This window comes from Podarcis melisellensis (assembly GCF_964234715.1).
Source record: "Podarcis melisellensis genome assembly, chromosome: 17".
Lineage (NCBI taxonomy): Eukaryota > Metazoa > Chordata > Lepidosauria > Squamata > Lacertidae > Podarcis > Podarcis melisellensis.
Window position 1 is genome coordinate 14,275,662 of NC_138534.1, and position 22,128 is coordinate 14,297,789.

Below are 22,128 nucleotides of genomic sequence, written 5' to 3' on the forward strand. Positions count from 1 at the left end.
ACATCACAGTCAGCCTTGTGGTTTCATGATGATTGGCTGCCACTGAACATTGGGCTTTACAACATAACTGAAGAAAGGTCCCTGCCCCAAGGATGTTTACAATCTACAGTTTGAAAAAGATAAAGGAAAAAAGGAACAAGGAGGCAGCAAAATCCAATGCTGCTTGCTGCCATTGTACCAAAAGACTGTGTTTTTAGAGTTGGTTGCAAATAAATTCAGCATTACTATATACCGTATTTTTCACCCCATAGGACGCACCGGCCCATAAGGCGCACCTAGTTTTTTGGGGGGGAAATAAAAATAAAAAATTTATTTTCCCCCCCCAGGCGCGGGGCTGGGGCGGGGGAAACCAGGGGGAAGCCCCATGGCTTGCGGAGAGCTGTGCAAAGCTTGAAGCCTGGGCGCGCTGAGCTCAGTGCGCCCCAGGCTTGGGCATGCAGGCAACTCTCCGCAAGCTGTGGGAGCCCAGTGCCAGGCTCCCACGGCTTGCGGAGAACTTCCTGAAGCCTGGATTCGCCTTCATTTTTGGAGGGGGAAAAGTGCGTCCTATAGGGCGAAAAATACAGTAATCTTGTTTTGAAAATAGGCCATCTTCTGTTCTAATTTGGATATCTATACAGCAATCAACCGCCGGCAAAACTGTAATTTTAACTCAATTTAACAGCGTGAAGAGGCGGGGGGAGCTGTTATCACCAGAACTCTCTTCCATTTCATGATTATTATTCATGATTATTTATTAAATTTGTGTGCTACTCTTAATCCAAAGATCCCAGGGTAGTTCACAACAGATAAATAGCTAAGTGAGTGGTACTTTGACTTAGATGCTTCTACAAGCATTGCACGGCGGCAGCGGTGGGAGGCCCCATTAGCTAACGTGGTCCCTCAGATTAAGAACAGTTTCAGGTTAAGAACAGACCTCCAGAACGAATTAAGTTCTTAACCCGAGGTACCACGGTATGTACATTCCCCATATGGGGAATAGTCCCAGTGCTTGTGCTAGCTGAGAGCTAGCAGGGCAGTCCTAGCTAGAAGCTGGTCAAACGAAGAAGGAAGTCGAAAAGAGGGAGGTGTGCTGCATGACTCGTCCTTTTGTTACCTGGACAGGTAAGGTCACGCCCACCTTTAGTCACATGCAAAAGAAAGGATGCTCCAGGAAGTTTCGACTGGCTGGACCAAACGTTCCCTCGCATGTCTTTTCTAACATTACAAGGAATGTTGCACTTGACTGCCTCTCATGGATCACATCCCACAAGCAGGGCATGATGCGCATGCACAAGGCAAGAGAAGTGAGTGAGCATATTCGGCAGAAGGAAGAATCTTCCCACATGAGGATCTGAGAGTCAGCTGCTGGACAGTTTTTCTCAACAACCTCCTCCGATTTCTGTCCACTGGAGCCAGTTCGATGCTGCCTCCCAGTAAGAGTGGGGCAAACCTGGGATTCATTAGGCTGAAGAAAGCTCAGCCCAGGTGCAGAAGAGGAGAGCTGAGAAGGAAAGTATGGTAGAAAGTGAGCTCCTCAGAAATCCATATTGTTTTTATTTGATTAAAAGGGAGAGTTGTTTGGCCAACTTTTCTGGAATTTCCCCCCACCCCCTTCCATCTATCTTTAATCACATTAGCGGGTTGTGATGATTTACGCAACTTTCGTTTTGACCTCCGAAAGTTCTCCGATGCTAAACATTTTGCTTGAAATTAGCATAACTTCAAACAGAAACGAAACACTCCAGAGTCGGATGGTTCCAAAACCATTAAGACTACTCCCAGGACGTTCAACTTGGCAAGAGACATTAACGGTTCCTTCTGAAAACTGACTTTAGAATAAAAATTTAGCAAGGAAACCTTGGACGTCTACTTGCTAGTTCTGTTAACTGTTTTGCAACATCCTAGCTACATAACATGTTAGATTCGATACTGCATTAAAATGAAGGATTTTTAAGGCTACATTTCTCTGCTTTATGTCTTTAAAGACGGGGCTGGGAGTTGAAATCCTTTTGATCTTGGGAGCTTACACTTTTGGCTGAAAATTTAAGACAACCCATTAGTCTTGCAGCTTTTGAATACCTGCCAAATTGTATATTTATCCTCAGAGTGGCTAACTGGCAAGATAAAGTTGTTTTAAATAAATACACATGTCCACAGGAAGCCGTATACCCAGAGACAGTCGAGGCTGTTGGCGTGAACAGAAAATTATACCCATATTTGTGTGCGTGAACCAGTCCAGAGATGTCTCTTGCAGGAACCTCCTTTTGAAAGAAAAATATCTATGTTCCTCTATGGTTTGTTGTTCAGAAATAACTCTCGTTTTTCCAACCACAAAGAAGACCCGCCCCTCAACTTGAAACATAAGTAAGGAAGGGCTGAATCCTTGCCAGGGTGAAATGAGCATTTGGTCTCCATTGGGTTTTCCCGACAGTTTTCCAAGAGCCGCCTTGCAGATTCATTAACTCTCAGTGCATCTGAGCACCTTCAGAAAGCCAGCAAATTTGTTGCTTAGCAACGCAGCATTTTCAATCCCTCTCCATCCCTAAAGATTCAGCAGTTAGGTCAACCCTACCCATTAAGTGCCTGACAAAAGGTTGTTTTTTCTACCAGATTTCTCTTTTGAAAACAAAACAAAAACAAGACAGGGCAATCTGCATTTCAAAACCACCAACTAGCGTCTCAGTACAGTCAGTTTTCCAAACAGATTTACGACGGCGGCTCTTCAGATGATGAGACTGTATCAGAATCTGACACTTTGTAAAATGGAACTTTCACGTAAAATGGAACTTTTGCGTACGGTTCCAACTTGTCTTTCGTTCAGCAGCAAATACAACAGCCAATGCCATTGGCTGAGACAAATAAATATAACCAGACAACCAATCTCTCGGTTTAAGAATTCTTCTGTTAGAAAGCTCATGATAAAGATATTAAAAAATATGTAAGACCACAGTCCAATGTACACTTACTTGGGAGTAAGCCATGTTTAGCACAGTGGCCTGACTTTAGGGCTAGACATGCTTAGACCTCTGCTGTCAGATTGCATTTTCTTGACATATTAAATACATCTACAGCACTCGGGACTCAAGAGGAATGAAAAACATATACCTGTTCAATGTTATGCAGAACTGGCACTCCCACTGAAGGCAAAAATGTTTATTGAAGATGGCAGAACGGTCTACTCTAAGGATGGCGGACATCGGATATCGCTCATCTTCCTTCAAGCTGGAGTATTTCATTTTTAAACTTAATTTATTTTATTTATAAAATTCCTTACCCGCCCTTCATAAGGTCCCAGGGTGGGTAACAAGAAGTAAAATAGAGACAATCAAGAAGGCAACTAAAACCGTTCCACCCAAAACAATATAGAAGAGATCAGTGAATTTTTATGTAGGACCAGGTGCGCAGCCTGGGAGTCATTTTGGACTCACAGCTGTCCATGGAGGCACAGGTCAATTCTGTATCCAGGGCAGCTGTTTACCAGCTCCATCTGGTACGCAGGATGAGACCCTCCCTGCCCGCAGACTGTCTCACCAGAGTGGTGCATGCTCTAGTTCTCTCCCGCTTGGACTACAGCCATGCGCTCTCCGTGGAGATACCTTTGAAGGTGACCCAGAAACTACAACTAATCCAGAATGCGGCAGCCAGACTGGTGACAGCCAGTGGCTGCCGAGACCACATAACACCGGTCCTGAAAGACCTACATTGGCTCCCAGGACGTTTCCGAGCACAATTCAAAGTGTTGGTGCTGACCTTTAAAGCCCTAAATGGCCTCGGCCCATTATAGCTGAAGGAGTGTCTCCACCCCCATCATTCTGCCCGGATACTGAGGTCCAGTGCCAAGGGCCTTCTGGTGGTTCCCTCGCTGCAAGAAGCCAAGTTACTGGGATCCAGGCAGAGGGCCTTCTTGGTGGTGGCACCCACCCTGTGGAACAACCTCCCATCAGATGTCAAGGAAATAAACAATTACCTGACTTTTAGATGACATCTGAAGGCAGCCCTGTTTAGGGAAGGTTTTAATGACTAATGTTTTAATGTATTTTTAATCTTATGTTGGAAGCCACCCAGAGTGGCTGGGGAAACCCAGCCAGATGGGCAGGGTATAAATAAATTATATTATTATTATTATTATTATTATTATTATTATTATTATTATTTCTTCACATGATTTCACACAAGTATGCAAGGACCCGGAATACAACTCCTGTGCAAACAGGATGTCCCCTGTATTCATCCTTGCTTGGTTTCTCTTCACCCAATACAGTGGTACCTCGGGTTAAATACTTAATATATACCCAAGTACTTAATTCGTTCTGGAGGTCCGTTCTTAACCTGAAACTGTTCTTAACCTGAAGCACCACTTTAGCTAATGGGGTCTCCTGCTGCTGCCGTGCCACCGGAGCACATTTTTTGTTCTCATCCTGAAGCAAAGTTCTTAACCTGAAGCACTATTTCTGGGTTAGCGGAGTCTGTAACCTGAAGCGTCTGTAACCTGAGGTACCACTGTACAGCCAAAGTTAAAAGCAGCAAACGCTGAGGCCATTGGCTCTTCTGTGTTGCTACCCCAGTACAGAACACCTGCCATTACTGTCTTATCTCCAGTCAACAAGACTTAAACTCTATTGATTTATGTTCTTGCACCACCACATTTCTTTGAAGACTTGAAAATTTTTACAGATTGCAGATATTTTCAAGGATCACATGTGTTCTGCAAACCGCACATCCAATTCTCTCTGTTCTGTGTCAAAATCAAGATGTTCCACTTTCAACTCCTGATTTTCTGGCAACTAAAGAACACCCAATAGGAGTTCATAGCATTTCATTCATTTACCCAACAAACACTCCTTGCTTCCCAAGAGCAGAGGATTTAGAATATGGTCATAATTGCTTAAGACATTTCTCCATCAACAAAACCAAGTGTATAATTGGTTTTTCTTTTAAATACTCAAACTCTTCTACCTAAATGAGGTCACAATTTGCTTTATTCTTTGTCTTTTATTTTTAAGCCAAAGAACTGAAGAAGCATTCTCTTCTGATGAATTTCCCAGAAGGGTGTCATATACCAGGCAAATATTTTATTGCTGCAGTTGAGATAGCCCATAAAAGGGTGAATATCCCCAAGATACTCATAATCCGCTAATAATGGTAATAAATCTTGTGTTACAATGCACAAATGACCTCTCACTCAAACAATTTATTTTATTCCCCCCCCCCTTTTTCTGCAGCACGGTTGGATTCACATGCAAAATAATAAGTTTTTGTGGGTTTTCTCTTTTTTTGCACAATGAGTCAATTCATCCGATTAGGAAGACTGTATTAAAGTCTTTTGTGAACAGACCAAGTCAGTATGGCCTTAGCAGCCATTTTATTTAAGTGAAGTCAGTGATTTTTTTAGGGGGGGTGCAGGGGCACTGGCGGAGGAGTGGGAGTGCGGAGGGAGCGGACCACCCCCGGCACCACTATTCTGGTAGGGTGCCATCGCAGCGGACCCCCAGACACACGCCGCACTCCCTGCGTGCACACCAGGCACCACGCCCCCAGAACATGTGCCACACCCCTGCGGGCAACTAGCCACACCCCCGGGGTGCATGCCACACCCCCGGGGGCCCCGCCACGCCCCACCTGCTCTCCGCCCCCGGTAGTGAAGCGTGCAGCTTCACCACTGCACAGGGGTACGCATACCTCTAAACATTTTGTGAATCTAATCTAATCATTTTGTGAATCTAATCTAAAGAAGGGCCTTCTCGGTAGTGGCGCCCTCCCTGTGGAACGCCCTCCCACCAGATGTCAAAGAGAACAACAACTACCAGACTTTCAGAAGACATCTGAAGGCAGCCCTGTTAGGGAAGCTTTTAATGTTTGATGCATTACAGTATTTTAATGTTTTTTTGGAAGCTGCCCAGAGTGGCTGGGGAAGCCCAGCCAAATGGGTGGGGTATAAATAATAAATTGTTGTTGTTGTTGTTGTTGTTGTTGTTGTTGTTATTATTTGGCCTTGTGGAGGGGCAGTATTTCAATATGAGTAGGAAAATGAGAGTACCCCTAAATATATATATATATTTTGGGGGGAAGCACTGAGTGAAGCTATTTTATTTCCCTCTATGCAATCCAAGGATGGTTGCCTCCCATCCCTAGAAAAACGGAATTGCTCCATTTTTGGACCAAATTGTCCCTTGTCCTGTTGGACAACAACAGCAGTCGGTAGAGCGTGAGGCTCTTCATCTCAGGGTTGCCGGTTCGAGCCCCACGTTGGGCTAAAGGTTTCTGCATCGCAGGGGGTTGGACTAAATGACCAACTCTATGATTCTATGAACCCTTCAGTATCTCAACAGAACCACAAGTGACAACTGGTAAATTAAGACCCATAGTTTTCACATCTCCTAGTCATCCTTGCTATTAAAAATGCCATCAATACATAGATTGTTCCAACATGAAACAGCAATTATCTCGAATGCAGCTCATTCCCAAACTGCATTTACATGAAAGTTAAGCCCAGAGATGTAAACAAAACTTAATTCCAAGAGTGCTTATTATCACCTCGGGACAACTCAGTGTCCCTTTATTACAACATAAGCAGCTGCCAAATTGCCTGGTACCAACCCTTGTCTTCCAAAAACCTATCTTCCATTATCTCACGTATTACACGTATCGTTTAATTATTGACTATTTTTCTAATCAGCAGTTTCACACCACCCAAACTATATTTGTTACTTTCCAAAGTAACGAATGTGCCTTAAGGCTTCTTTCAAATTTCAGAATCTGAGTTCAAAAAGAACCTGGGTCACGATCTGCCGTGAATTTTCATTCAAGAAACCTACCGTATCTTTTGCCCTATAGGACACACTTTTTCCCCTCCAAAAATGAAGGGGAAATGTGTGTGCGTCCTATGGGGTAAATGCAGGCTTTTGCTTAAGCCTGGAGAGCGAGAGGGGTTGGTGCGCACCGACCCCTTTCGCTCTCCAGGCTTCAGGAAGCTATCCGCAAGCCGTGGGAGAGCTGCGTGAAGTCATGCAGCTCTCCCACAGCTAGCGGAGAGCTTGCCTGCACCCAGAAGCTTGGGGCGCACTGAGCTCAGCACGCCCCAGGCTTCCAGCTTCGCGCAGCCCTCCGCTAGCCATGGGAGGGCTGTGTGAAGCCGCGCAGCTCTCCCACGGCTTGCGGATAGCAGCCTGTTCTGGGGGCTGGGGAAGCTCAGGCTTCCCCCGCCCCAGCCCCGCACCTGGGGGGAAATAAATATTTTTTCTCCCCCCCCCAAAAAAAAACCTAGGTGCGTCCTATGGGCTGGTGCGTCCTATGGGGCGAAAAATACGGTATTTCATCATCGAATTTTCTAAAATCTGAAATAATAATTTTAAAAAATAATCTGTTACAAAAAAATCCATGACTCTCCTGCTAACAACGAAGTCAGCCATAAAACTTCCTGGTAAGCCAAATACCTGAAGTTTACAAATCCAAAATGCATTTTTTTGCAGCGGTCAATGTGGTTGACCTGGGGTTAAGCCATATCCTGATCCATGACTATGCAAATAATTTACAGAACAGCCACTGGCACCATGTTATCTGCCGTTCCCTCTATTTCCCCCCCCCCCAAAAAAAACAAGCTTGTTTTTTATTCCGATGGAAGACCTCGAACAAAGACAACCTGAGCCATTTGAGGCTGAAAAGAAAATTCCCAAGATCCCCATTCCTTGTAAAGCAGTTTCCATTTATCTGTTTTGAATTAATACGATAAAAGCATCCCCAGCAAACCATCTGCAGGCAGCTGTTCCCACAGAGAGCTGCAAACAGCATGGCACGATTCCCTGGTTATCATTGTTTGGGCCTTTTTGCATTTTGAGTGGATGTTATTAAAAAGCAATAAGACAAGCAGGGAAATTAAATACAGCGATCAGCTGTAGGATTTCTGAAGAAGTGTTTTGCTTTCGCTGTATTATTGTTGGCCTTTGCGACTCTTTTATGCAACTTCACGGTGCATAAATAGCCGTTATAAAAGGTGCTATGCGCATTTTAATTCCCCCCCAGCAAAAAATGCACATGTTCCCAGCATATGAAGAAGTATTTTATACCTTTTTCTTAATCCTATGCCCGCCCTTGTAAAAGTTATTTGTCCGTTTGCCTTTTAGTCGATGTGAACATTACTACATTCTAATAGCGCCAATATATACAACAGCCAAACCCAAGCTCCTACTCACACCGCCCTGTATATGAAAAAAGCTTTCATGAGCAAGACCCTTTCTGGAAGAGACTGTTATAAGAAAAATACTGCTCCCTTTCCCTTGTGGGGTAGCCAAGAGCATGTATAGAGTCCTTATGTAGGTTCCCTATCAGTAGGGAAAAATAACAGAGGCTAACCAGAGAATTGTTGTTGAGACGTTTAGTCGTGTCTGACTCTTCGTGACCCCATGGACCAGAGCACGCCAGGCACTCCTGTCTTCCACTGCCTCCTGCAGTTTGGTCAAACTCATGCTCTTAGCTTCGAGAACACTATCCAACCATATCATCCTCTGTCGTCCCCTTCTCCTTGTGCCCTCCATCTTTCCCAACATCAGGGTCTTTTCCAGGGAGTCCTCTCTTCTCATGAGGTGGCCAAAGTAGTGGAGCCTCAGCTTCAGGATCTGTACTTCCAGTGAGCACTCAGAGCTGATTTCCTTAAGAATGGATAGGTTTGATCTTCTTGCAGTCCATGGGACTCTCAAGAGTCTCCTCCAGCACCAGAATTCAAAAGCATCAATTCTTCGGTGATCAGCCTTCTTTATGGTCCAGCTCTCACTTCCATACATCACTACCGGGAAAACCATAGCTTTAACTATATGGACCTTTGTTGGCAAGGTGATGTCTCTGCTTTTTAAGATGCTGTCTAGGTTTGTCATTGCTTTTCTCCCAAGAAGCAGAGAATATTGAGAAACAAAGCGTCTAGTAAGCCTGATCTTTATTAAACTGTTGCAACAGGTCCCCCGCTCACCCCACACAGGGAGGGAGGAGGAACCCAGAACATTGGTGTGTAAACCCTTATATAGACTTTTGAAATTGCCTCCCCTGTAACTCAAGACCATCCCCCAAAACGTTATACATACATCACAGAAGGAGGTGGTCCCCAGCAGAAATTTGAGTGTGTTGCTTCTCTCCTGTCTGCCAGGATACCTGATAATGCCTTATCTGATTGCCTTTTCTGGGTAGTCTGGCCATTCCTTGGAGATGGCAAATACTTAGTCCCGGAATCTCTTACGCATATTGAGAGTGTGCTCAGCTTAACAGATACTTGCCAGACTGTATTTACAGGGAGGTGAAAGCCCTACAGTCCAAAGACAATTGAAAGCTTTTCCCATTTCCTTCCTCCTATTTGAGGTCAATTTGGGAGAGTCAAAATGGCTTCAGGATTCTTCTCATGTACTATTTCAGACATGTGGTCTATATACTTATGTATGTGTCTGCCTTATACATTTATGAACAAATAATTTATATAAATGAGACCTTAAATTCTTATAACAGAGACAAATTCTTATAACAGAGACAAATAAGCACCATCAACTGGCTAAGGAAGGAGACCACACATCGGCGGCTTCCAATCGAGTGTTAAAAACAATACAGCATTAATATTAAATACTTCCCTAAACAGGGCTGCCTTCAGATGTCTTTTAAAGATAAGATAGCTGTTTATTTCCTTGACATCTGATGGGAAGGCGTTCCACAGGGTGGGCGCCACTACCGAGAAGGCCCTCTGTCTGGTTCCCTGTAACCTCACTTCTCGCAATGAGGGAATTGCCAGAAGGCCCTCAGCACTGGACCTCAGTGTCCAGGCTGAACAATGGGGGTGGAAACGCTCCTTCAGGTATTTTGCAATATTGTGAAGCTCCTTGACATCTGACGGGAGGTGGGTGCCACCACCAAGAAGGCCCTCTGCCTGGTCCCCTGTAACTTGGCTTATCGCAGTGAGGGAACCGCCAGAAGGCCCTCAGCGCTGGACCTCAGTGTCCGGGCTGAACAATGGGGGTAGAGACACTCCTCCAACCGCCTCCAGGAACTCGCAAAAGACCTTCACCGCCTTCACTGGTTCTGATTTAAAAGAGAGGTAGAGCTGAGTGTCACCTGCATACTGATGAACTGTCAGCAGCTCTCCATTCCTACCTTGGCAGAGGAGATGTGCCTAAAAGCCAGGAGCTACCATGTGAAGGCGTCACAGACCAAACTGGAAGGAGACGAGACCAGCCTTGGCTGCAGGCTCTCCATCTCAAGTCCAGGTTATTCTTACCTGGGACGAATCTGCTTTGGCGAGTTCTGTAGTGGCAGCTAATACGTCACGAAGGCAATCTCCGTTTTCTTGAATGAGGAGGTAAGCCAGCAGAAGGAACACGTGGGCAGGGACTTGCATTGTAATGGGCAGCACGGATTTAAGAGAAGACAGCCAGTCGGAAACGGAAGACGTCTCTCTCAAGAGCCCCAAGAGCCTCCAGGTCGTATGCAATGAACCATAAGCACTGGTGATGGGGAAGAAAGGTTCAGAAGAGGCCTGAGGCAAAAGAAAAGGCACGTTCAAACCAGGAAAGTCCGTATGTTCAAAATAGGGTACTCTATAATTCAATTGTTCCTAGGCGATTTGCCTAAAAAACACGCAAAGAATTAAAAAAAAATGACACCATCTCATTGCTGTGAAAGATATTTCCTTCAAATAAATTACTGACACTACTGTTGATAATTACCATATTTTTCGCTCTATAAGACACACTTTTTCCCTCCTAAAAAGTAAGAAGAAATGTGTGTGCGTCTTATGGAGCGAATGCAGGCTGCACAGCTATCCCAGAAGCCAGAACAGCAAGAGGGATCACTGCACAGCGCTCCCTCTCGCTGTTCTAGCTTCTGGCTTAGCCGCGCGAAGCCTCTTCAGGCTCTGCTCAGCGCTCCCTTTAAAGAATGTTTTTTTCTTGCATTCCCCCTCTAAAAACTAGGTGCGTCTTATGGTCAGGTGCGTCTTATGGGGTGATAAATACGGTCCACAAGGCCCTGCCGCAGCAACCAATCACACGTCCCCCAAATGCACTATCTGGGAATAAGACACCACCCAATTTTAAAAAGAAAAGAACTGTGTCTTATACACAGAAAAGTATGGTCAGTTTCCGGGCAGGTGAGGGTTTGCCAAGCGTACCTTCCTCTTAGCACACTTCTATTCACCCAGGTGACAGGTGGGGGAAAGACGCCTTGTGTGGATGATACGATATGCACAACATAAATGTGATAAAGGGTCTTTCTTAGGGAGTCTCCCCAGGACACATGCCCTCTCTAGCCTTGTTCCACACCTTCTCCAAGCATTTCAGTCCAGCCTAAATTCTGAGGATGCCTGGAGCTTGCCTGGGTGATGGGTTTGTGGCTCAGCAAGTTCCTAGAATCCTCTGGCGGTGGAATGGCTGGGATGTGGTTGCATCTACTGCCCCCCCCCCACACACACACTCTTTGTTAGGATACTGATGTTCCATTCTGCCTTAAGAGGAACAGATATGTGGAGTTGTTCTATGTCACGTGTCTGTTTACTTCCAGCACAGTCTGCTGGGAACTTCCGTTGTACATTGCTTTTGCTGTACGGCTGTTTTGCTTGGACACGAAGGGAAGCAGACATGTGTTTTCCTTTGTTCCTGAACAAAGGTTGAATCCTGACAAGACAGAAGTACTGTTTTTTGGGGGTGGCGGGTGTGGGGGATTCCCTGGTCCTGAATGGGATAACTGTGTCCCTGAAGGAGCAGGTGCGTGGCTTGGGAGTCATTTTGGACTCACAGATGTCCATGGAGGCACAGGTTAATTCTGTGTTCAGAGCAGCTGTCTACCAGCTCCATCTGGTACGCAGGCTAAGACCCTACCTGCCCGCAGACTGTCTCGCCAGAGTGGTGCATGCTCTGGTTATCTCCCGCTTGGGAGAGACATCAAAGGAAGCAGCAGCAGAGAGAATAGGCAAGCTTGGAAGGCGGGGTACCTGAGGGGCTCTAACTGGTGCTGCGGACCAGCCTGCCAGGGGTCTCTTCCTCTTCCTCCTCCTCCTTTTGACAAAGGGCTGCAGGGAACTATGGGCAGCCATGCCCAAGACCAGCCAAGCGATTCCCAGCATTACTAAGGTGACATACAAACTGGCTTCAAGGCAGGAGACAATTTGCTCTCAGGTTTTGAATCGGCCAGGAGGTTTGCGAACAAGCTGCCAGAGCAGTTCCGCGGAATGGCGCACAGCCGTTTTTAATTATATTGTTCAATGTAATGTAAATTCATTTTGGATGATGGGGAGTTATAATGCCCCTGTACTTTACGTGACCTTTTAAAAAGCCATTTCATGCAAAAGAATTTTTTATAAAAATATTACCCCTCCCTCTGTTTATCACCTTCAATTATTGCATGCGGAAAATTAAGATCCAGCCACCTGCAATGTTGGCACTTTGACTGATGGGATCGCTTAGAGGTAAATGTGTCCTGTTCCCCCCCCCCAAAAAAAAATCACTCCTCCCAGAGGATTCCCGCTGCCTTCCACTGTTTTCATTCTGCTGCCCATTATAAGAGCATAATATGGGGTTGGGGTGAGGGATGTAGAGAAAATTCCACAGGATTATTTTTGGGCAACCCAGTTTTACAAGACAAATAGCTGTTTTTTACGGACTGGGAAAGATATCAGAGTAAGATTTGGTCATTAAGGCTGAAATCCTATCCACGAATGAAAGAATAACCCCCACTGTTTACACTGGGACTCGATTCGGAATTGACACGCTCAGGGCTGCAGAGTTAGATATTCCGAATGACACCTCCAAGTTAGATTAGCATCCCAAATTACGCCGGGTATCGTTTATTGCTCTATTCCAAACTGAGGAACTTCTATCACATTCTAAGGCAGGGGTGGCAAAAGGCAGGCAAGGCTTCAACAGAGGGCCAAATTTATCACAGGCCACTTCCAGTGGTCTGCTGGAATCAGGAATACAGAAGAGAATACTGGACAATCTCAGGGCTGGGGGCTAAATTGCAAGGCCCCCCACACAATCTGGTCTGTCTGGGGAGACTGGAGGCACTTTGTAAGTGCTAAGTCACCATCACCACCATGAGCCATGTTTGAATAGTGGCTTCAAGTCTCAAAGAGGAGCGGGAAGCAAGGGACAAGGTACATGCTAGAGTGCAGCGCAATGATTTACTGTATTTTTCTGCGTATAAGACGCCCCTCTTTTTTGGGACTCCAAATTGAGAAAATGGGGGGGGGGGGAATTGCCCAGGGTTGTTGAGCTTTATTGGGGTCGGGGTACCAAAAATAGCTCACCCGCAGGACCGCCACAGCAAATCGCTCACACATCGATGAAGCAACCAGTTGTCTACACACTTGCCGAAAGCAAGCACCAATCACTCGCCCAATTGCCGCAGCAGCCAATAGCCAGTGGACCTTGCCAATCACCCACAAAAACGCTGCTGACAATCTCCTACTCGCGGCAACCACCAATCACCCGTTCAACCTCTCCGCTATCCGTGTATAAGACGGCCCCCAAGTTTTAGCACAATTATATAATAAAATAGGGACACGGGTGGCGCTGTGGGTTAAACCACAGAGCCTAGGGCTTGCCGATCAGAAGGTCAGCAGTTCAAATCCCTGCGACGGGGTGAGCTCCCACTGCTCAGTCCCTGCTCCTACCAACCTAGCAGTTTGGAATCACATCAAAGTGCAAGTAGATAAATAGGTACCGTTCCAGCGGGAAGGTAAATGGCGTTTCCGTGCGCTGCTCTGGTTCGCCAGAAGCGGCTTAGTCATGCTAACCACATGACCCGGAAGCTGTACGCCGGCTCCCTTGGCCAATAAAGCGAGATGAGCGCCGCAACCCCAGAGTCAGTCACGACTGGACCTAATGGTCAGGGGTCCCTTTACCCTTTATAATAAAATAGCCTCATCTTATACACAGAAAAATAGAGTACTTCCCACCAGTAGAAAAACGAAAGGTTCTGAATGGAAGCCTCACCGGTTGCCTTTTCTCTTCCTGCAATTTTTCCTGCTGCACGATTTCTAAAAGATTAATGGCCAGCTGCTGGCGAGTGGGGCCACCGTCCTCCTCCATCGAGCAGCCCTGCGCGGCGCTGGAAGACAAGATCTGCAGAGCGGGCATCGCCAGGAGGGGGGCGACTGCAGGAGTCATCTTGGCTTCAGAGCAGGAAAGGAGCTTGATGGCTACAAGGACAAGAGCAAAGTTGTAAGCAGGACCGCCCAGGGGCAGAGGAAGGGGATGGGGGGGATGGTTCACCACAGGTGCCCTCACTGAGGGGGGTGACATTTGGAGCGCTGCCCGCCCGCGACTCCCAAGCCTACCCTGAGCTGTCGGGGTAAGGGGGGGAGCTGCACCACTTTGCCAGCAGCATTCCCCCCCTTCCCCCTTCGCTTTGACAGCTGGGTATCAGGAGTGCGTGCAGGAGCCAGGCCCTGTGACCAGTAGGACTTCGCAGGACTGGGGTTTTCCTAAGTTTGTTCTGAAGAGGCAAGGCGCGGCCTCACAGGTGAGGCTGATTGGTAACTCACAGCACCTGGTGGCAAGAGCCGGGAAGGGATGTAAGGTCTGCATCTCCCTTCAGCTCTTTGCCACAGCAACACACTTCCTGCCTTGCTGCGTTTGGCTTCTTGCTTCCTGATCCTTGAACCTTGGCTTCTTGACTCCCTGCTTCCTGACTCTCGGACCCCTGACTTTACGACTCTTTGCTTCTTGATCCTTGGACCCCTGACTTTGTGACTTCTTGCTTCCTGACCCTAGGACCCTTGGCTTCTTGACTCCCAGCACTCTGACCCTCGGACTCTTGGCTCCTGACTCCTGGCTTCTGGACCCCCATTCCTGCTCCCACCCCACCATCTCGCCCCTGGTCCTGACGTCCCCTGCCAGGACTTCGATCACCCATGAACCAGACCGTGACACTGGGGGAGGCTAGGTAGTCACGGATGGGCGGCGCGCCAAACGTCCGCCATGGGTGGCTCGCTCTGCCCCGGTGAGCGGCTCACTCTGCCCCTGGCTGTAGGGCTCACACGCCGCTTCGGGGACCCGAGTGGCTATCCCGCACCTGGGAGCACACCCTCTGCACCATGCCCCCCTCCGGAGTGCACCCGCCCTGGACAGTGCAGGTATATGCTCTGCTGCTGGGACTGCCTCTCCCCCTATGAACCTGGCTGGACCCTGAGATCATCTTCTGAGGCCCTTTGTGTGCCTCCTCCTCGGAAGGTCCGGAGGGTAGCAACACGGGAACGGGACCTTTTCTGGGAGCTACTTCGCATGTGGTTATGGTGCTTGGCATCAAAAACCAGGAATGTTCCTCAGGAACTATCGCATGCAGTCTGAAATACCAAGCCCTTGTTGAGATAATCTAAAACCTATACAGTCATACCTTTGGATGAATATGCTTCCGGTTAAATATTTTCAGGTTGCGCTACACGGCAACCCAGAAGTTACTTCCGGGTTTCACTGCTCGCGCATGCGCAGATGGTCAAAATGACGTCATGCGCAGAAGCGGCGAAAAGCGACCCGCGCACGCGCAGTCAAGTTTTACGTTTGCTTCAGGATGCAAATGGGGCTCTGGAACAGATCCTGTTCACATCCTGAGGTACCACTGTATTTGCCTAAGCCCGAAATCACAACACTCTTTCGTTCTGCATCCTGGGTGTCCGGCCAAATGCTTGCTAGCTGCTCTCTTGAACAGATTGTTGTTACTATTATTCCATAATAATTTGTGAAGCAAGGAAAAATAATAAGGTAGGTGATAAAAAAAGAAAAAAAGAGGCATGGGCAGGTTAATGGGCTTACATTGTAATTTAGACAGAAATTAAACTTTAAAAAAAGTAATAAAAAGAACCCCCAAAGACCCAAAGAAACAGGAAAATAAACCTTCTCAGCCCCCACGGGCTATGTAAATGGAAGCCACAAGACATAACATGTATATCAACCTTTTCTTGTCCCTAATGAACTATTTTGCTCCAAACAAACTATTTCAGGGTGTTAATAATTTTACACTTCAAATAATGGTAATAAGAAAACCACTAATTTCCATCCCGATTAATAAAACCGGGCTGCAAAGCCAAATATAGTAGACGTGATGTGCCAAGTAAGGTTTCTGGATTAAAAAAGACAACAAGAAGACAAAATGAAGGGAAACAATTTGGAAGCGGGGGATTTTTATTAGATATATTTATTTTACAACAAAGCCTTACCTAGCTTTAAGATTGGTTTTTGCTGACTGGCTGGAGCCTGAAGCAGTAGCAAACCTAATCCAATTACGGCCATCTCCGATGGAAAGCCCTAAAAGAACAAGGGGAATACAACCAAAGGTGAAATCTTTTCAGTCTAACAGCTTGTGGAGATAAACTACCTTGACAAGGTTTTACACCCCTGTTTTCCAAAACACTTTGTGTTGAATATAGTGGGCTGTGTCCAAGCCCAGTTTCGAAAATACATCGCCCAGGATCCCTTCTGATGTTACTCCAGGGCATGGGAGCAACTGCAACTGACTCTTTCCTCCTTTGCTGCTCAGATAACTTTGGATGTCTGCAATCTGACGAGAGAAGCTGGAAAGGCAGCTCCTTCCCAGGACTGTTTCTGCAACAGTGTCATGGGAAAGGTGGAAGTGTCTGAAAAGGGTCCATATATCTATATAAAGCAGTGAGGGAAGAATTACTGAACCTGTAATCCAGCAAGAGGGAGGTCATCCAAATTATATTCCATATTTTTTGCTCTCTAAGACTCACTTTTTCCCTCCTAAAAGTAGGGGGAAATGTGTGTGTGTGTTATGGAGCGAATGCAGGCTGCGCAGCTATCCCAGAAGCCAGAACAGCAAGAGGGATTGCTGCTTTCACTGCGCAGCGATCCCTCTTGCTGAAGGAGAAGCCTCTTGGCTTCTGAGATTCAGAATATATTTTTTCTTTTTTTCCTCCTCCAAAAAATACGGTAATTGGATATTTGATTAATTGTTATTTGTGTTTGTATTTAGATTCAATATGCATATAATGAGGTTTGTTTTGGATTTTTTGTAATTGAAAACTAATAAAAATTATTGACAAAAAAGGGTCTAAAAATCTTAATACTGAACACATCTGCATAGTCCCCCCCCCCCCCCGTTTTAGAATTCCTGGCTCACTCCTTGATTTTGATGAGAAGGCAGTTAATTTTGTTCTGCTAGAAATACCAACAATTCTCACATATCACATCTTTCTATGAGGCAGGATCCCCTTCTGGAACCCGTGACCCTGCATCTGTGAGGGCAGAATGCATCCGATGAAGTTTGCCAAACCTTTGTTAAGGTGCTGGCTAGTTTAGTGCCATGATTTAGCATCACAGAAGAAGTTGCTCTGTGCCATAGGACAAATGAGTTGCCATGGGCTGGCTAGAGGCAGAGGAGCGAGCGGTGGGGGGCAGCAGCTGAGGAACCCACAAGGGAAGAAGGCTCTGTGTCGTTTCTGGGCCACTTTCTGGTTTGGCATGATGCGCACACATCCAGTCGCACACAGATTAAACGTGCCTGTAATTTGCAAATGGGCACAGAATTAGGCCCAAGGTTCTCCTGGTTACACAACTAACCATCCTCAGTGTCCCACAAGGCTTTGGTGTCCTAAGGTCTATTACTGTGACAGAGTGACATTGCTCTGGTATGTTCTAGAGTGTTGTGGACGTGAAGCAAAAGCAGCTTGGGAACCGAAATACACGACACACTTAGAAATAAATAAACTCTTACTATGAGGCTTACTTACTAAGTACTACGAGGCTTAAATTGTACTACGAGGCTGCATATTTGGTGTGGATTAGTGACTGGATAAAACTGGAAAGGAAGAAACATTAGATTTGGAAGGTCGCAACAATAGATTCTCTCTCTCTATCTCTCTCTCTCTCCAGAACCTACCTCTTTCAGCAGCTCGGCATTTTCTTCTAGTAAGCAAATCACAGATGAACACTCCCCAGTGACCTGCAAGCAAACCTCGCAGACGCATAGAAGTTGCAGGCAGAGCTCGCGCAACTGGGCTTTCCAAAAAGCGGGGTGGCGCTGCAGACTTCGGACCAGCTGCTCCAAAAACAGCAGCTTTTCTGTGACCTGTGGCAGGTCTTTTAGCTGCGGGAGGGAAATAAGTAGGACTGAGAAGCTCGTTCATTTATTTATTGCAAACATGGGTCTTCAGCTCCCCATTTTATCGTTTATATACAAGGTGAGTCGAGTGACTGTGACTAGCCATGCTAGTCTTAAGTGGAAAACGGGAACAGTGAGGGCGGCTGTTCCACACAGGAGGACTAGATGCAAAACACAGTTGGATTCTTGAAGCTTTAACAGAGGAGCAGGAAAGGGAATTTCGGCAGGTCGCAGTGCTTCAGGAGGGTCAAACATTCCCACTTCCACACAGCTGAGAAAAGCGCAGAAACCCTGTCCTCTTCTGTGCATCTCTCCATTTACTTTCACCTCCCTCTCTGCCCCCTGATGAGAGCACTCTCAATTTCTCAACCTGCAACTTCAAGAGCTCAAAACATCCATTTGTTGGCAAATGCAAGATTTTGAAAATATATGTCCCCTAGCTCAGGCCTGCCTGAGGAACACCTGATTACCACAGATATACTTCCGTGGTCTGACATACTGCTTCCTTCTCTTTCGGAGCCACCTCTACCATTAGGCAGAATGAGAAAGCCACCTGAGGTGACAGGTGTGTGTGGCAGGAGAGGATATATTGCTTATTAATATCCTACCTAACTTGTGCTAGCAAGTTCCTTTACTTAGCAGAGTTACATTCCCCTTTTTAATTGCACAGCAGATAGCTGGTTGCAGGCTCGTGTGAGCCTCTCACTATTATACAATTCAATCTATATAGTACATTCCTGGTAAGTTCCCTTGAATCCCTCTTAAAAAGAATAAAGTCAAAGTCAATACAAGAAATTTACTTACATCAGTTCAGAGTTGGAGCCCTGAAGGCAGAATTAGTTACAAATATCTGCATGTGGATCTACCCCATATGGGGGAATAATCCCAGTGCTTCTGCTAGCCATAGCTGTCAACGTTTCCCTTTTTTTAAGGGAAATTCCCTTATTCTGAATAGGATTCCTCGCAAGAAAAGGGAAAAGTTGACAGCTATGCTGTTACCTGAAAGCTAGCAGAGCAGTCTTAGCTAAAAACTGGTCAAATGATGAAGGGAGTGAAAAAGAGAGTGAGTGTTACATGACTCATCCTTTTGTTACCTGGACAGGTAAGGTCAGGCCCACCTTTAGTCAAATGCAAAAGGAAGGATGCTCCAGCCAGGAGGAACAGGAAATTTTGACTGGCTGGACCAAACATTTCCCTGCATGTCCACTCTAGGAAAACAAGGAATGTGGTATTTGACTGCTCCCAGTGGATTACATCCCATAAGGTGCTGGGGGGAGAGACAGGGGGCTAAGGAGACAGGGGGGCTAAGGCCCTGCACCCCTTTGAGGTAGCCTGCTGCCCTCCGGTGAGGTGTAAGATGGCACCTCACTGTGAAATGAGATACAACAGCTAGGCCGCTCAGATTCTGAACATAGAACGGGAGCGACGCCATCTTGTTTTCCACTTCAAGCCGCAAAACATCTGCCCCTCCTCAGCGGACTGAAGTGCTTTGATGGTGTTAGGTAGGAAAGAGCGATGCCTCACCTGATAATGTGGAACCAAGTCACAAAGCAGCTGAAGGAGATGGCACTCGAGGGCACAAGGTTTCTCCTTGTTCCGAGACCCACGGGGCTGAAGCAAAACTCCAAGCAGAGCCATTCGCAATTCCGCATGTTCCCTCAGCTGACAAGGCTCACAGTACAGGTATCGCAGGAAAGGTCTCATTACAGAGACACATGAATTCTCCATGCTGCAGGTGGAGAAAACGATTTGGTGAACTTACAGAGAACAGCGAAGAAACAAATGGAGGTTTCATCAGAGGTCCCACGATTTTCAGCGTAATTGAGATAACTGAAGAGATTTACAGGAAATGAAGAAATCGGGTTGCATCCAACTGTGGGGTTTGTGCACACAAGGCAGCATACAAAGTTTTCACCACCGCTCCCCTGAACCATCACAAACTTCTTTCTCTAACACAAAACCACCATTGGATGGAACCCGTGGGAAGATGGGTGCATATGGAATACGTCGAACACACTTTTAATCATCATAATTTTATTATTTTTACCCCACCCATCTGGCTGCATTGCCACAGCCACTCTGGGCGGCTTCCAACACATATAAAAACATAATAAAACTTCAAACATTAAACTTCAGATGTCTTATAAAAGCTGTATAATTATTTATCTCCTTGGCATCTGATGCGAGGGTGTTCCACAAGGAGGGTGCCACCATTGAGAAGGCCCTTTCTGCCTGGTTCCCTGTAGTTTCACTTCCTGCAGTGAGGAAACCACCAAAAGGCCCTCTATTACCCCCATTTCTGTTAAGGAATAGGTCAAATACTGTACTGCAGGTATCATAGCACCTGTGCCCCCCCCCCCGAGGCCTTTCCTCTAGGCCGCAGGATCCCCTCCCTCCACTGAAATTAGGCTTGAAAGAAGGATTCTGTTAGCTAACTGGGAGACTCAGGATCCAAGAAGGCAAGGACTTCAAAAAGGAATGGGGAAAATTTACAATTTACTTAGGAAACCATAGGTGGGCTATAAGAATCACTTGTAAAGTAACAAAGTTTACGGACAGTCTGGAAAAATGAAAATAGTGGAGAACATATTGATATGTAGTCTTAATGATTGTAATAAGGACCCATGTAGGGGATGGGGGAAAGTCAAAAGATTCAGAGAATCTCACAAAATGATTACACAAATTGTTTGATTTGTAAATTTCTGTTGATAAATATATTGTTTCAAAGAAAGAAAGGAGGATTCTGTTGCAGCCAACAGATCAGGTAGTGGTGCGCTTACTTAAGGGGTATGTGTGCTGCCCACAATGTTTATTCAGTTTACAAACATGCCCATGGGCACAGAAAGGTTGGCACCCCTGTGTTATGCTTGGTTTAATATAATAGCAGCAGGAATCAGGGGTTTCAGTTTCCTACTTCTTGGAAAAATTAGAGGGTACATCTTTCCATCTCCTTATCAATTTCTGTTTCTGGAGCAGTTCTGCTGCGTGGAAAAATCGACATGCAACTCTATCATCACAAAGACACACACACAAAAAACCCCACAGGCATTTCCTTTCTCCATTTTGTAAAGCCTGAATTCAATCATGAACCTACAGTCCACATAAACATGGCTTGGGCACTGCATGTTGCCCCAATGCAGCCTTTTCAAAATCTCCCATCCCCGGAGAGTGAATGTAGATTTTGCTGGCTTCCCTACCTCTCTGGACACTGCTGGAAAAAGGCTGTAATCTGCGGCAGGAGAGCTGGCCAGCAGTCAGGTCTGTTCTCAAGAACGGTGATCAAAGGATGAGGAGAGTTCCTGGGGGGGAATTAATAAATAAAACTTAAATAGAAGAAAATATGGAAGCCAGACTAGCCTACAAACAAATACAACTGCAGGTGCAGGCATTCCCCATTCCTTGCATGTTTTTCACCAACATACAGAATTACTATTACTATTAAGTTGTGACTGCATTCAAGTTGCAAAAATCCAAGGTTTTTTTTTATTATTTTCTGCTTATTTATTTCACACGCAGGAGAATACACAGTGATACAAAGTCCTTGGATGAATGGGAGAGACGTTTCAGGGCAGCGCTACCTTCGAAGGAGAAAGCAGACCACATACAAACCTGAACACATTAACTAGTTAATTCAATCTTGAGATGGAAAGAAGGAAAAGTCCCCACCAGAGAAGAATGGCAAATCAAGTTGATAGACTATGCCAAAATGGCAAAAATGACCGGAAGAATCAGAAATCCGGAAGACCAAAATTTAAATAAGGAATGGGGGGAATTTAGAATCTGTCTTTAAAAACCCTTGTAAATTTGTTAGTGGGATTAGAATAACACTTGTAGTTTAATGGTGAATTTTGGACATAATGGAGCAAAAGAATTGGATTATTCTAAAAGTTGCAGGAGGAAAGGACTAACAATAGGACCCACAAAGAGGAGGAAGAAAGTCCAGGAGATTCTGTGGAATCTTTTTTCTATATTGTATGTTGATATGTTATTGTAAAATTTTAATTAAAAAACCCCAAATAAATAAATTTTAAAAAAAACTTTAAAGTGAAAAAAAACCTAGTT

General features: G+C 45.8%; 1 protein-coding gene across 4 annotated transcripts in view; it reads right to left on the reverse strand.

The window, feature by feature from the left end:
• Positions 1–22,128, reverse strand: part of FOCAD (focadhesin) — a 136,942-nt gene that overhangs the window by 98,236 nt on the left and 16,578 nt on the right. For all 4 annotated transcript variants that reach the window (XM_081893681.1, XM_081893682.1, XM_081893680.1 and 1 more), the window contains exons 6-11: positions 21,264–21,365; positions 19,591–19,795; positions 17,845–18,051; positions 16,163–16,250; positions 13,941–14,146; positions 10,229–10,486 (exon numbers count right to left, since the gene is read on the reverse strand). In XM_081893681.1, the coding sequence (XP_081749807.1) occupies positions 10,229–10,486; positions 13,941–14,146; positions 16,163–16,250; positions 17,845–18,051; positions 19,591–19,795; positions 21,264–21,365 (1,066 nt within the window). The remainder of the gene's footprint in view (positions 1–10,228; positions 10,487–13,940; positions 14,147–16,162; positions 16,251–17,844; positions 18,052–19,590; positions 19,796–21,263; positions 21,366–22,128) is intronic.